This window comes from Oratosquilla oratoria, chromosome 8 (genome assembly GCF_046742065.1).
Source record: "Oratosquilla oratoria isolate Oo_2021 chromosome 8, ASM4674206v1, whole genome shotgun sequence".
Lineage (NCBI taxonomy): Eukaryota > Metazoa > Arthropoda > Malacostraca > Stomatopoda > Squillidae > Oratosquilla > Oratosquilla oratoria.
The window spans coordinates 16,629,853-16,646,767 of NC_134784.1; the positions used below are offsets into that span (position 1 = coordinate 16,629,853).

The 16,915-nt window shown below is 37.3% G+C and overlaps 1 protein-coding gene across 4 annotated transcripts in view; it reads right to left on the reverse strand.

Annotated features, from left to right (window-relative positions):
- The window catches only part of LOC143027602 (FAS-associated death domain protein-like), a 69,657-nt gene that overhangs the window by 27,238 nt on the left and 25,504 nt on the right, over nt 1-16,915 (reverse strand). For 2 of the 4 annotated variants that reach the window (XM_076188945.1, XM_076188947.1), the window contains exons 3-4: nt 6,378-6,455; nt 5,684-5,805 (exon numbers count right to left, since the gene is read on the reverse strand). In XM_076188945.1, the coding sequence (XP_076045060.1) occupies nt 5,684-5,805; nt 6,378-6,455 (200 nt within the window). The remainder of the gene's footprint in view (nt 1-5,683; nt 5,806-6,377; nt 6,456-16,915) is intronic. The other 2 variants (XM_076188949.1, XM_076188948.1) reach the window with 1 other exon arrangement.

A 16,915-nucleotide genomic window follows, 5' to 3' on the forward strand; every position in this document is an offset into this window, starting at 1 on the left:
AGGAACTGCTTATTATGCTATGTATTTTGTCTGCCAGTTCATTCCTGCATTCTTTCAGAATCCAGTTTGCTATTTCATCTGGTCCATGTGATTTTCTGACATCAAGATTACTCAATTGTATCAATATTTCATTCTTTGATACTTCTATTTTTTCTATAGGGGGGACTTTCTCTTTCCATTCAATCTCTTCAGGTTGTATGTTCTCCCTTGTAAACACTGATTTAAAATGTTTGTTCATAATTTCCGCCATTTCCATTTCCTCAGTGTATTCAACTCCCCCTTGTCTTAATTTCTCCAAGTCCTGTTTGTTTTTCAGTTTATTGTTTACAAATCTGTAGAATAGTTTTGGTTGATCTTTACATTTTTCTATGACGTCTTTTTCATATTTTCTCTTTTCCTCTCTGCACGTTTGTACATATTCATTTCTATAACTGGTATATATTTTCCATTTTTCAGGTTTTCTGTCTTTTTTCCATCTGGTCCAGGCTTTGTCTCTTTTGTCTTTTAACTCCCTACAACTTTTGTTGTACCAGCATTTTACATATTCTTTTTCTTGTTTTTGTCTTGGGACATACTTTTCCACTCCTTTTTTGTAAATTTTTGTCAAAATATTCCATTTCTTTTCCACTGATGTTTCTTCTTTGTATATTTCTTCCCAGTTTTCTTGTTGAAAGAATTCTCTTATTTTATCAAAGTTTGTTTTTTCATACATCATTCTTTCTTTTCTATATTGTTCATTTCTTTTGATATATTTTTCTTCATTAAGTTCCAGTTCAATCAATATGTGGTCACTTTTACCTATTGGTGTTTTATATTCAATCTTGTCCACTATTCTAGGTTCAGATGTAATTAATAAGTCTAGTCTCGATGGTTCTTCTTCATTTCTATACCTAGTGTTCTCCTGTATCCATTGTGTCATTGTGTGGTCAATAATCATCTCAAGTAGAGCATTTCCCCATGAGTCATCTCCACCCTTTACTGTCATTTCTTCCCAGCAGATTTCTTTGCAATTAAAGTCGCCCATCATAACTATTCTTCCTTTATCTTCCATTATTTTATTTAATGTTATCTTTGTGTCCTCTAACATACCTTTATGTTCACTCTCCTCCCATGAGGCTGTTTTTGGAGGCACATAATTTATCACAAACTTTCTGCTCTTCTTATCTCTGTATTCCACTTCTATCATAATCATCTCTACTGTATTCTTTCCATATATGACACCTTTCACGTTTATATCCTTCTTAGTCAGGAACATAACTCCACCCCCTTGCTTTTTCTCTCTGTTTCTAATCCAATAATTGTATGCATCATGTCCTACACTGTTGGGTGGTAGTGGGCCTTTTAATTTTGTTTCTACAATTCCCATTATGTCTGGTTCTTTTTCTTTCAAATAATCATTCAGCTCATTCAATCCTGTTATTAATCCATCTATATTTGTGTAAGACACTCTTAGTTTTCTGCCACTTCCATTGTGTTCTCTGTTTCCCTTATGTTTTTCTTTTGTATGTCGAACTTCCTTAGTTTCATGTTCACTACTCTCCAATAGAATCTCTCTTTCTCTGACTCCGTTCTGTTCTCGTTTTTTTCCTTAGCTTCCAGTCTTTTCTGCTTTTCTTCCTCTCTTTCCTCTTTATTCATTTCTCTTTTTATCCATATCTTTTTGTATTGTTCACTTGTTGCTAGTTTCCCTGTTTTGGATAAGATATTCTCTGCCGTTGTTTGTGACTTGAATTTAATCTTAATTGGTCTGGTCTTGTCTGTGCTATACTTTCCGAGTCTAAATTTCTCTTCGATTTGTTTCATAATTTCTGGTTCATCTTCCTGAACTGATTCTAGTAATTGGCTTACTTTTTCATTTTCCTCTTTGATTCTTGTGGTTCTATCTGTGTTGTGTTTCTCTTCCATTCCTAATATAATTATACATTTCTTCTTGTCTGCTAAATCTCTTACTATATTCTCCTTTTGTCTCATCACTTTAATAACTGAGTCTTCAGTATGTTCTTTCAATTGCTGTTTGACTATGTCAGTGAATGAAACCTTATTTCCTTCTTGGGTTTTCTTCCAATTTTTACTTTCTTTAGCTATCGTTTCTCTGTTTTCTTTACTATTCTTCTTCAATTCCTCATTCTCCACCTTTACATCTCTTAACTGTCTTTTTAGGTCTTCTATTTCATCAGTTAAGTTTTTATTCGCCTTTTCTAGTTCTTCCAATCTTTCAACCCTTTGTAAAATGGTGTTCATATGACCTAACCTACTCTCCAAGTCCTCGATCACCTTATCAACCTTCTTCTCTAGTCTTGTCAGTCGGGGGGGGTTTGTGTCCCCCCCACTCTCTTTAAATCCCTTGAAAATATTCTCATCACTTTCTACTGTATTGTTCCTATCTATACTTCTAATCTTTACATTCTTATTAGACATTCCGTCGTCCTCCAGCTCGTCTTGCGGTCGCTTGTTTACATTTAGGCGGTCTGTTAGGACCAAGTCCTCTACTTCCTCATTACCTTCCATTTCCCCAGCAATCCCTCCCCTTCTCCTCTTTCCTTACTTTCCCACTACCCCACGAGCAATTTCCCCCCACCCTGTAAATACAAAAAGGCACTTCTCTTTGCGTTGGGATCCACAATCTGCACTTTTCTTCAGAACGTTCTTCAAGCCGTCCGTTCGTTGAAAGTGTGTGTGTGTGTGTGTGTATGTGACAGCAATGGTCTGAAAAGTGGCTAATGAAATTTAACACAAGTAAATGCAAGGTAATGCACATAGGTAAAAATAACAGTAAGTACGATTACAAGTTATTTGGTAATTCATTAACAAAAGTGGATAGTGAAAAAGATCTCGGCGTAATTATCAGTAACGACCTCAAATCATCCAAGCAGTGTATTTCAGCCTCTGAGAAAGCAAATAAGATTCTGGGACTGATTGCGCGATCTTTTGATTTCAAAAGTCCATCACTCATTAACAAGCTATATAAATCGTTAGTTCGTCCACATTTGGAATATGCTGTTTCTGTATGGTCACCGAATCTCATTAAAGACATTGACAGACTGGAAAAAGTACAACGGCGAGCCACAAAACTGATTCCAAATATCAAAAATAAATCATACGAAAATCGACTAAAACACATGAATCTGTTTTCCCTAAAAAAGCGTAGACTCAGAGGTGACTTGATACAGGTATTTAAGATTTTAAAGGGAATTGACAACATCAAAAGTGACAAAATTTTCACATTGAATGAGAATCAGACAAGAAACAATGGTCTCAAACTATCCGGAAATAGATTCAATTTAGAAGTAGGTAGAAACAACTTTGCCAACCGTGTAGTAAATGAATGGAATAAACTTCCTGCACAGGTAGTGCAATGTAGTTCAGTTCGAAGCTTTAAGAATCAGTTAGATAAATACCTAAGTAAGATGCTGTAATGATTATAATTTATCTTATATTATTTGTTTTTGTTTTATCATTTGTCTGTCTGATTTTCATTTATTATTAGTTATATGTCAATTTATTATTATTTACTATTTACCTGTTTGTTTATTATTTAACTATACCTATGCATTTATTTATTTATTTTATTTATTATTTACATTATTATAGTTTTTATTTGTTGTTTTATTATTAATATGATTTTTTTTTTTCACATCCGACCTAGATATGGATCAAAGGTCTCCTGTCGGCATGCTCCGTCTTTGTAATCCTTTTGTAATACAAAGAGCAACAACAAAACTGGCACCAACTCTTTCCAAAATGACATATGAACAAAGACTGTCCAAATTAGAATTACCAGCTCTGGAACTAAGAAGGGAAAGAGGAGACCTACTATCTATAGAATTATGAAAGAATGATTTATTGAAATGGGACAAACTAAGAAGGGAAAGAGGAGACCTACTATCTATAGAATTATGAAAGAATGATTTATTGAAATGGGACAATGCAAAAACAAGAGGACATGAAAAGAAACCAAAAAAAGATAATTACAGAAGAGATATAAAAAAAAACCGCTTCCCACACAGAGTGATAGATACTTGGAACAAATTAGACAAAGAAACAGTGTGTAAAAACACTATTCAAGATTTTAAGAAAAAACTTGATGCTGAGAGATACAAACACTGGTCACCACGAGCATAGCTCCCTTCCCATATAATACAACTAGGTAAATATAATCAATACAGATAATACAGCATAGTCTAAATAAAAAATTTAGTTTGAATTCCCTAATTTTTTTTTTCTTAATGACCTAGTAAAAATGAGAAAATATCATAAATATGCACAAATTCAAATATAATTATAAAATTTCATTACTTTCAATGAGATTTCTTCATTTCCTTGATTTCTCTGACTGGGCTAGCTAGGAAAACTGAGCCCCTGGTGGCCGAGATTAAAACTAATAAGTGTATTTGAGTTGGGCAGAATTATTGTCAATTTTGGTATAGACTGTCAAGTTTAACCAAGATATTAATATGGTGCCTCATCTTGTAGGCAAGAAACACACTCAGAGTGGTCAGATCTATTTTAAAATTGAAGAAAAGCTGAAAATACACGAGCCATAACCACCTAGTGACTACTGTATGAACTACCAACTCTACTCATAAATCTAATTAGCTATAAGCTAATTAATGTGCAAGTGAAAATGTGGGAACATTGATGTTTTAGCATCACTATGGTCCAAAGTGCCCATAAAAATCTAAAGCTGCCTTGCGAAAGTTGCAATCGAATTTCTTATAGAGTGATCATACAGATTTTGGCCCATGGCCTATTAAGAAAAAGGGGAATATCTGTTGAGCAGGGTAGGGAGAAAGGCAAAGGTTTGGTATGAATGGAGAATGGTTGTCAATGGACTCTTAACCTCTTCCATACGGTGCCGCCTACGTAGGCGGCATGAGGAGCAAGTGGATACGCGAGGCTGCCATATAGGCATCTTGATTATATTCATTGTAGTTGTCCCTGCGTAACTGACATACTCTCTAAACTGGCTTCATCACATTTTCAATGGTTGTCAAAATTCACGGGTGAAAGAGAGAACGATCGATATAAGCGGTGACTATTTTTTATGATGCAAGTATTATGACGCAACATCGTACATCTGGCAGCTAATGCTGCCCATGAGATTTTGGCCCGGAGTGAAGTGGTTAACTGATGCAATCTGAAGGGATTTCCCCCCCATTCTTCTATTTCTATATGAGGGGACAAAGAGGGAGGGTTGCCAAGTAAATGTAGCACTGGGGCCCTGTTGTGGATGTGATATGTCTTGCTTCATTGCTTCTGATCCAGACAGTGGGCAAAAAGACAGGGATGACCCTTCATCCACAAGGAGCAAGATGAAAGGGAAACAAATGGGTGACATATGGGAATGAGATGGGTGGGGGGTAGGTGCATGCCTTGCGTGGCTGCCTCCTTTAAAAGGGAGAAGAAGTTTTTGGTATAGAGATATATCTTATAGATTCAGATCAGTTGACCCCCAGTAAGATTTTTTTGTGTCTTATACATTCAGATCAGATGACTACCAATGAGACAAGCAGCACAATGAAATGGTTCATATGGCCAGCCCACTGGTCTTCTACCCAACTTATTTCTATACATTTCTGAGAAATGTGCTTTTTATATCTACTGCTGTATATTAAATATAAACAGTAACATAACAGCCAAACCAATGATGAACTGCCATGTATAAAGAGTTTAAAGAACTTACTTGAGTAGTTTAGCCACTTTCTTTGTAGGGAATTGCTTGCTGGGTCTGGGTACTTGACTGGGCCCTGTCACAGTCTGACCCACATTAATGTTGACAGTGTCACAGTCACTGATGTTGAATACCTAAACATCATTACACATCATAAGTAAAATATTGAAGAGTTGTGTAATATCACAATAATAATAATAATAATAATCAAATCACTATCACCTTGGCTTTAGCTAACTGGAAACCCAAAGCAAAAGCAATGATGGTTACCAGCACAAGGTGGTCCTACATAAGTATATCATAGAGATTCATCTCCCTGCTCCTCTATCTTCAAACCCCTTTAATTTCCTTACTTCCATCTAAAGGTGCTCAATCTTTGGATTGAGTCCAAGATATCTTTTTATCGACTTTGTATTTCCTACAACTTTAAATACAAGGACAGCTGAACTGCCACTGCTCTCTTCCTTCTACTATTAGCCAGAGACAGAAACAGCCTCACATTAATACAATACAAAAATCACTCCAAGGATTCTTCCCAGAGAGATCTATGAGAGGGCCAGAGGACCACTACCTGCTGCTGAGACACTATGGGTTTCCAGTCAGTGAAACCTGGGACAATAATTTAATTCAATTGAAACCTATAGCCCCATCTGGTGGTCAGGAGAGGCAGCTGTTCTCATACTGGCATCATGTAACCCAGTACTACCTGCTGCATGGTTGTACTGTTGGTGACTAAACTGGTTCCCCACTGGTCACCTGCCACTGAGGAGGGCATGTAGGACACCTAAATTGAGGAAAAAGAATAACATCAATTGGGCAGATGAACTCTTTGAGTCAATGGTCATCTAACCCAGTTATCACTAACCTACAGGGATGCCACACATGTATGCCATGCGTGGCATCCCTGTAGGGCCTGAGGAGGGGAGTCCTAGGGACTGGGTGATATCCTAATGCTGTGGCTACACTGAGGACCCCCCTGGGACTAACAAAACACCTCTTTGGTCATTTATTCAGACCAAGGTGGATGGCCTCTCTTGGCTTAGAGGCAAATCAGCTGGGCTGCCTGCTTTGGGTTGGGCATGCCATAAGTCAAACAGCTACCACCACCTGGGCTGACTTCACATGGTCCACTGTTGTTTCTCCCAAGTGACAAGGTGGTGGGTGTTTATACTCTCCCACAATCCCTGGAACTATTGGGTTAATGTGTATCCCCATGTGAGGGCCTGGATCATTCTTTCTCCCAGGATGATCAAATACCCTTTTTACTAGCAGAGCTCAGGAAGCTTAGATTTAATATAGCAGCTTTCTCAGAAGTAAGAAGACCAGGCAGTGGCAAGATCAAGAGTGAAAGTTACACCTACTAATTGGGCCACACTGATGGGGGCCACCCCATCGGAGTAGCTGAAGGCATATCTAGCTAACTACAGCATGTTATTATAAAAGTTACTCTGGTTGATGAGCATATGCTCATGAGGCTGAATCACACCTTGAGCTTTATCTCTCATACTGCAGTATGCTCCTACTATGGTGTATGACCTTGAAGAGATGTTATATACCAAGCTTAAATCTACAGCTGACTAGTGGCCACCATGAAAACAAACTTTTTGTTTTGGGTGACTTCAATGTTTACTAGCACCTACAGAGCTGAGTATGATTGTATCATTATGTATAACATTTACATACTGTGTTGTAGCATCATACAACTATTGTTGTGTATTATACTTGCAAATTATTCAATTGTGCTTGTGTTTTTCCACTGCATAATTGTCATAATTTTGTTGTATATTAATTTTATCATTATCATTATATCATTTAATTACAATTCTGTGTGCCTTTGTAAGAAAACCCAAGTGAGTCATGTATATGTTTCCCGCATCGACTCAGTGCTTGGAGTGCAGTTGTTACTCCGCTTCCTTTCTGTGCACACGCATTTGTCATTGTAGCGCTTTATCTCATTGTGATTAATATAATTATCTAATGATTATTCTTTAATTTGGCCACCCTACTACATATGCTACATACGGTGGCAGTCAGTAAAGTAACTTTGTTTTTTTGAACAAATTAATTAGGTGGACAATTCAAGTGATATAAAACATTCATGAACTTTGGCTGGCCAGTTTCATAGCTTCATGCAGTTGTATGTTTTTTTTTTTTCTTCTTTTCTTTTTTTCTGCCAGGTTATTCATTACAGTGACTTTGGAAATTATATATGAACAATCCAATAGTGACTTTGTAGATTATATATAAACAGTGTATTCTTGGTGGGAGCCATGTGATTTTTTTCTTCATCCCATATTATGGTCGGCTTTACATCCTGCCTGGATTTTGGATATCTTTGTCATCTATATTAATAAGACATTCAACTACTGTTCCTGTGTGTGTCGTGATTCCTCTGGAGGCCTGGATGGGAAAGGATTAATGAACAGATTTCATCTACACAGATCTCCATCTGCCGGTTTCAGTTCACTACCTTTTCACAGTGACTGTACTGTTCACTAGTGTTCAATCCTGTGTATATGTCTTTTATTAGTTATGCATGCATGCATGTCATATAGTGTTCTTGTAATAACTGATTAATTAATTTCTCTGACCAGGCTGTTGTTTATGTTGGAGGCGGCCATATTTGTTTACATCTTGTTGCTTATGCCACTGGTGGCCATATTTGTGATGTCACATTAAGCCACTTTGCCTTAATTTTTTTTTTTTTTTTTTGTATGTGGTGCCGTTTTCCTCTGTTGTGTCATAGAAAACTTGTGTTTTTATTTATAAAAAATTTTACAGTGAGGATTGCTGGCCCAGGTTTATCTGCAAAGGGTATGTTTCAGTAAGCAATCGCTACAATTAATGTATGTATTAACCACTTCGGTACAATGACACCCACATAAGTGTCATGAAGTATAATTAGATACATGAGGATGCCAGCGTCGGCATCTTGATTGTATTTTTTTGCAGTTGTATATGAGTTACCCCTGGATTCTGTGAATTGGTCTGATCACATTTTCTGTGTTTTACTCAGAGTAAAAGAGAACAAGTAATACAGCTATGACTTTATACTTCATAATGGAAGTGGAGTGATGAATTGTACATTTGGCAGCCAATGCTGCATGTGAGAATTTGAATTATACTGAAGTGGTTATGAATTTCTTGTTGTTTTTGTTTTAATGCTATTAAGGAGTGGATTCCAGTTACTTGCTCTACTTTAATTGTCTACTAAGGGTAAACTGCTTTTGTTTATGAGTCTCCACACTACATCTCAGACGATGGCTCATACATTTACCCTTTTGGACCAGGATCCTTCTATAGTTAAGTTTTCGGGTCAGGATCACCAGTATAAGGCTGCTGATTTTATTCGTCAGTGCGAAGATAGTATAATCAATACTAACGTAACTACTGGGTCAGAGAAAATCTCATTCATGAGGTCTCAACTTGTACCTAACTCATTGGCAGCTGAAATGTTGTCAGTTTCATGTCTTGACCCCAAAACTTTGAACTATAATTATGATACTTTTAGAGCTAATTTCCTCAAAATATTTTCTGATACCCCTGTAGGTGATGATTTTCATTGGTGCTTTAAGTTGGCTGATGTCCTTACTTCCCGATTGGGCACTCTTAACTATATGCATGCACAGGCCCAGGCCAGCAAAAGTGCTTTCAATGCCTGTGAGTCATTGTTTCATTCAGGTTGGGTGGATAAGGATGAGAGGAAGAGACGGAGTAAATGGTGAGGAACAGTATGAGTTTAGGATGGGCAGGGGTTGTGTGGATCAGATTTTTGTGGTAAGACAGATATGTGAGAAAGCTTTAGGAAAATGTAAGGATGCTTTTTTGGCTTTTATGGCTTTGGAAAAGGTTTATGACAGGGTAGACAGGCAATGTGGGAGGTACTGCAGATATATGGGATAGAAGGAAAACTGTTAAGAGCAGTGGGTGAGATGCAGGGATGACCTGTCATCCAGGAGGTGCCAAGATAAGAGGGAGGGAAGGGGGTGGATGTGAATGGAGTATGTTGGGGATGGAATAGGTGGGAGTGGTTTTTGTGCCTTTGTTTTTTTGACTACCTCCCTTGTAAGGGCAAAAAAGCCTTTGTTTTAAGTATGTAGTAGAGCCTGTGTTAAAATTAGAAATGGAGAGACCAAGTGCTTTGAGGTAAAGGTGGGACTTTGCCACAGGTGTGTCATGTGGCCATGGCTGTTCAATCTAAATATGGATGGGGTGGTGTGAGAGGTAAATGCAAGGGTAATGGGTTTGGGATTGGAGATTGTTAAAGAAAATTGAGAAAAATGGGAGATAAGCCAGTTGTTGTTTGCTGATGACACTGTCCTTGTAGCAGGATCAGAGGATGGATTAAGTTAGTGACAGAGTTTGGGAAGGTGTGCAAAAGAAGGAAGTTGAAAATAAATGTGGGTAAAAGTAAGATGACAAGGAGTACAAGGGGAAAGGATGGAAGCAAATTGGATGTGAATATTATGGGAGAAAGACTGGAGGAAGTGGATAGCTTTAAATACTCGGGTGTGAATGTGGCTGGAATGGGAGGAGTGGAGGTAGAATATAGATTGAGAGAAGCAAGTAAATGCCTTGAGGGATGAAAAGGTGCAATGAGAAATAGACATTTGGGAATGGATGCTAAGAGGAGATTGAATGAAGGGGTGACTGTGCCAGCAGCTGTATGGGGCAGAAACATGGAACATAAAAGAGGATGATTATAAATGTGTTTGAGATGGGATGTCTGAGAAGTATGATAGGGGTTACTAAGCAGGATAGTGAGAAACAAGATGAGGAGGAGAGCAGGGGTGGAGAGTTGGGATACAGGGTTGATGAAAGAGTATTAGGATGGTTTGGACACAAGGAAAGAATAAGTGATGAAAGATTAGTATAAGTGTGAAAGGCAAAGGTGGATGGAGTGAACAGGAGGGGGCAACCAGGGATGAGATGGATGGATGGGGTAAAAGAGGCATTGGGAAAGAGGGGGATGTCTTTTAAGGAAAGCAAGAATATATAAGATAGGGGCATGTAGTAAATGGTTGTATATGGATAATACTGTGATGCAAGGTAGGGAGTGGGTGGGGGATAGGGGGGTTAAGGAGTGGTTATGTGTGAATGATATTTTGACGCAGCCCAATGGGATTTCTCCCTATCTTCTTTTCTGCATGAGATGGAAAGGGGGAGTCACTGATTAAATAAAGCAGCCTTGCTGTGGATGTGCTGTGTCTTGCTGCATGGCTTCTGCCTAAGGGGAATGGGCGAGATGTAGGAATGACCCAATATCCAGGACAAGCCAAGAAAAGAGGGAGGGAGGGAGGGAGAGAGGGAGGGAGTGAGGGAGGGATGGTGAGAGTGGAGTGGGTGGGGATGGAGTGGGTGGGGATGAAGTGGGTGGGGATGGAGTGGGTGGGGATGAAGTGGGTGGGGATGAAGTGGGTGGGAGTGAAATCATGCCTTTTGACTTTGGCTACCTCCTTTGTAAGGGGGAAAAAGCAATTGCTATATGCATCTATGTGTATGGAAATATATATATATATATATATATATATATATATATATGTGTGTATTTACCTAGTTATATTTACCTAGTTGTATTTTATGGGAAGGGGAGCTATGCTCGTGGTGTCCCGTCTTCATATCTCATTCTATCTAAACTGTTTTTAAATTCATGTATTGTTTTTGCACACACCACTTTCTCATCTAACTTGTTCCAACTGTCTATTACTCTATGGGGAAAGCTGTTCTTTTTCAGATCTCTTCTATAACTGTCTTTCTTGATTTTCTTTCCGTGTCCTCTTGTATTTCTATCATACCATTTTATTAGATCCTCTCTACCAATAGTTTCTATGCCTTTCATGATTCTATATATTGTTATCAAATCTCCTCTCTCTCTTCTTTGCTCTAGTGTCTGTAGCTCAAGTTTTCCTAGTTTCTTTACATATGATAGTTTTGAGAGTGTTGGTGCCAATTTTGTAATTGCTCTTTGTATTCTTTCAAGTTTTGTACTTGGTGACCACATCGTTGCTGCATATTCCAATCTTGGTCTTATCAAAGTGATTAGGTAGTATTTTCTTCACCATTTCTTCATCCAGGTATGTAAATGCCACTTTGATAGTTCTTATCAAATTATAAGTTTCTCCAAAAATTTTCTTTATATGTTTCTCAGGTGGCATATTATTCATAACAATGACTCCCAGGTCCTTCTCATTTTCAACTTTTTTGATTTCTTCTCCCAATTTATATGATCCTACTATTCTTTTTTTGCCTCTTCCAAATTCCATTATACTATACTTCTTAGTACTGAACTTCATCTCCCACTTCCTTCTCCATTCCCATACTTTATTGAGGTCACTCTGTAGTGACTCACAATCTTCTTCAGTGTTCACTTTTTTCGACAATTTTGCATCATCTGCAAAGAAGTTCATATAACTTTTAATTCCTTCATCCATATCATTGGGGCCAGAACTGTTCCTTGTGGAACACCACTTATCACTTCATCCCAGTTAGAGTGTTTGTCTCTTATCACCACTCTCATTTTTCTTTCTTGCAAAAGGTCTTCCATCCATTTCAGCAGTTTGCCCTGTATTCCTCCTGTAGTTTTTAATTTATTAAGCAACTTCTTATGTGGCACCTTGTCAATAGTTTTTTTTCAGATCTAGAAATGCTCAATCAGCCCATCCATCTCTTTCTTGTATCATATCTATTAGCCTTGAATATAAACATATTAAGATTGTGACACATGATCGTCCTTGTCTGAATCCAAATTGCCTTGGATTTAGTACATTGTTTTTTTCTAAATGACTTACCCATCTACTTTTGATCATTCTATCACAAATTTTTGCTATTGTGCTTGTTAGAGAGACTGGTCTACAGTTTGTAGGGTCTTCTTTATTTCCCTTTACAGTATTTATAGGTACTATATTTGCTCTTCTCCAATCTTTTGGAACTTTTCCTTCTTTCAATGAACTATTTATTAGGCTATGTATTTTGTCTGCCAGTTCATTCCTGGATTCTCTCAAAATCCAGTTTGCTATTTCATCTGGTCCATGTGATTCATTATTTCATTCTTTGTTACTTCTATCTCTTTCATAGGGGGGAATTTCTCCTCCCATTCGATATCACTAGGTTGCATGTTCTCCCTTGTAAACACTGATTTAAAATGCTTGTTCATAATTTCTGCCATTTCTATTTCCTCTGTGTATTCAACTCCTCCTTGTCGTAGTTTCTCTAAATCTTGTTTGTTTTGGTTGGTCTTTACATTTTTCTATGACATCTTTTTCATATTTTCTTTTTTCTTCTCTGCACACTTGTACATATTCATTTCTATAACTAGTATATGTTTTCCATTTTTCAGGTCTTGTCTTTTTTTTCATTTTGTCCAAGCTTTATCTCTTTTTTCTTTTAACTTCCTACAACTTTTGTTGTACCAGCACTTTACATATTCTTTTTCTTGCTTTTGTCTTGAGACAGAGGTGAGTGGAGAATGGTTGTATATGGATGATGTTGTGACTGCATGAGGAGAATGGGGGTGGGGGGTGGGGTAGTATGTGTGAGTAAATTTTGACGCAGCCCGAAGGGATTTCTCCCCGTCCTCGCCGTATATGCAAAGGGGGACGGAGAGGGGGGTCGCCGATTAAATGAAGCGGCCTTGCTGTGGATGTACTGTGTCTTGCGACACTGCTTCTGACCCAGGGCAGTGGGCAGGGTGCAGGGATGACCCGTCATCCAGGAGGTGCTCAGATGAGAGGAAGGGTGGGAGGGGTGTGGAGTGTGTATTTAGGGATGAAATGGGTGGGAGTGTTTTTATGCCTTTCCCTTTTTGGCTACCTCCCTTGGAAGGGGGAAAAAATGGTATGTATGTATGTATGCTTTTGTCTTGGGACCTACTTTTCCACTCCTTTATAAATTCTTGTCAAAATATTCCATTTCTCTTCCACTGTTGTTTCCTTTTTGTATATTCTTTCCCAGTCTTCTTTTTGAAAGAATTCTCTTATTCTATCAAAATTTGTTTTTTAATATATCAATCTTCCTTTTCTATATTGCTCATTTCTTTTTATGTATTTTTCCTCATTTAGTTCCATTTCAACCAATATGTGGTCACTTTTACTTACTGGTGTCTTATGTTCAATCTTTTCCACTATTTCAGGTTCTGATGTGATTATTAGGTCCAGTCTCGATGGTTCTTCCTCATTTCTATACCTGGTGTTCTCTTGAATCCATTGTGTCATTGTATGGTCAATAATCATATCAAGTAGTACATTTCCCCATGAGTCATCTCCACCCTTTACTGTCATCTCTTCCCAGCAGACTTCTTTACAATTAAAGTCACGCATTATAAATATTCTTCCTCCATTTTCCATTATCTTATTCAATGTTATCCTTATGTCTTCTAACATACTTTTATGTTCTCTCTCTTCCCATGTGGCTGTTTTAGGAGGCACATAATTTATTACAAACTTTCTGTTCTTCCTATCTTTGTCTTCCACTTCCATCATAATCATCTCTACTCTATTCTTTCCATATGTGACATTCCTCACGTTTATATCCTTCTTAGTCAGGAACATAACTCCACCCCCTTGTTTTGCCTCTCTGTTTCTAATCCAATAATTATATGCACCATGTCGTACACTGTTGGGCGGTAGTGGACCTTTAAAATTTTTTTCTACTATTCCCATTATGTCCGGTACTTTTTCCCTCAGATAACCATTCAGTTCATTCAATCCTGTTATTAATCCATCTATATTTGTGTAAGACACTCTTAGTTTTCTGCTACTTCCATTGTATTTTCTGTTTCCCTTTTGTTTTTCTCTGTTATGTGCCATTTCCTCACTTTCATATTCACTACTCTCCAATAGAATTCCTCTTTTTCTGACTCTGTTCTCATCTCGTTTTTTTCCTTAGCTTCTTGTCTTTTTGTTTTCTCATCCTCTCTTTCCTTTTTATTCATTTCTCTTTTTATCCATACCTTTTTATATTGTTCACTGTCTGCTAGTTTCCCTGTTTTTGTTAAGATATTCTCTGCTGTTGTTTGTGACCTAAATTTAACCTCAATTGGTCAGGTCTTATCTGTACTATATTTCCAGAGCCTAACATCTCTTCAATTTGTTTCCCTATTTCAGGTTCATCTTCCTGAACTAATTCTAATATATTATTTGCTTTTTCTTTTTCCTCTTTGATTCTTGTAGTCCTATTTAGATTATACTTCTTTTCCGTCCCTAATATAATTATACATTTTTTTTTTTATCTGCTAAGTCTCTTACTATATTCTCTTTCTGTCTCATCACTTTAATAACTATGTCTTCAGTTTGTTCTTTCATCTGCTGTTTTACTATATCATTAAATGCAAGTTTGTTGTTCTCTTGGATTTTTTCCAACCATGTGCTTCTTTTGCTATGGACTCTTTATTCTCTTTATTGTTCTTTAATTCCTCATTCTCATCTTTTACTTCTTTTAGCTGTCTTTATAATACTTCTATTTCTTTAGTTACTTTTTGGTTCACTTTTTCTAATTCTTCCAATTTTTCAACTCTCTGCGTGATCTGTGTGAGTTGACCAAACCTATCCTTCCAATGTTTGACAATTTTCTCAATTTTTTCTTCTAGGCTTGCTAATCGAGGAGGGTTGGCTTCCCCCCCTCATTAAATCCTTGGAAATTATCATCTTCACCTTCCATTGAGCTGCTCTTATCTATATTTCTAATCTTTACATTTTTGTTAATCCCTTCTTCATCACTAAAATCCTCCCGGCCGCGTTTGTTTACATAGCGTCTGCCTGCCTGGACCAAGTCCTCCCCTTCCTCATTTCCTTCCATTTCCCTCAGTAATCCCTCCCCTTCTCCTTTTTCATCACCTTCCCACTACACCACGAGCTTTCTCCTTCCATATAAATACAAAAAGGTACTTCCTTGATGTTGAGGTCCACGAAAATTTCCCTTTTTTTTCGGGGCTCCAATCTTTGCTGTGAATCCATCTACGTGTGTGTGTATGTGTGTGTGTATTATACATGTGCACATATTTACCTAGTTGTATTTTACGGGAAGGGAAGCTATTCTCATGGTGTCCTGTCTCCATATCTCGTTTCATCTAGACTGTTTATAAATTCGTGTATTGTTTTTCCACACACCACATTCTGATCTAACCTGTTCCAAACATTAATTATCCTGCGGGGAAAGCTGTTCTTTTTCAGGTCTCTTCTATAACTGTCTTGATTTTCTTTCCATGTCCTCTTGTATCTCTATTATCCCATTTTATTAGATCCTATCTATCAATAATTTCCATGCCTTTCATGATTCTATGAATAGTTACCAAGTCTCCTCTCTCTCTTCTTTGCTCTAATGTCTGTAGCTCAAGTTTTGCCAGCCTCTCCTCATATGATAGTTCTGAAAGCGTTGGTGCCAATTTCGTAATTACATTTTGTATTCTTTCAAGTTTTGTTATACATTTTTTTGTACTTGGTGACCACGTCATCGCTGCATACTCCAATTTTTGTCTTATCAAAGTGATTAGCATTTTCTTCACCATTTCTTCATCCAGGTATGTAAATACCACTATCTTCTTATTAAGTTATAAGTTTCTCCAAAATTTTGTTTATATGTTTCTCAGGGGACACATTATTCATAATAATGACTCTTAGGTCCTCTTTTTCCACTTTTTTAATTTCTTCCTTTCCCAATGTATATGATCCCACTATTTTTTTTTTCCAAATTCCATTATACTACACTTCTTAATACTGAATTCCATCTCCCACATCCTACTCCATTCCCATACTTTGTTGAGATCGCTTTGCAATGATTCACAATCTTCAGTGTTCACTTTTTTCAAAATTTTTGCATTGTCTGCCAAGCTCATATAACTTTCAATTCCTTCATCCATATCATTAATATATATAACAAACATTATTGGGGCCACTGCTGTTCCTTGTGGAACTCCACTAATCCCTTCATCCCAATTGGAATTTTTGTATCTTATCAGCACTCTCATTTTTCTTTCATGCAAGAAGTCTTCCATCCACTTAAGTAGTTTGCCCTGTATTCCTCCTACAGTTTTTAATTTCTTTAGTAATTTCTTATGTGGCACCTTATCAAAAGCTTTTTTCTGGGCTAGAAATGCACAATCAGCCCATCCATCTCTTTCCTATATTATATCTATTAGTCTTGAATAGAAACACATCAGGTTTGTGACACATGATCTTCCTTATCTAAATCCAAACTGACTTGGATTTAGTATATTGTTTTTTTCCACATGCTTTACCCATCTAATTTTGA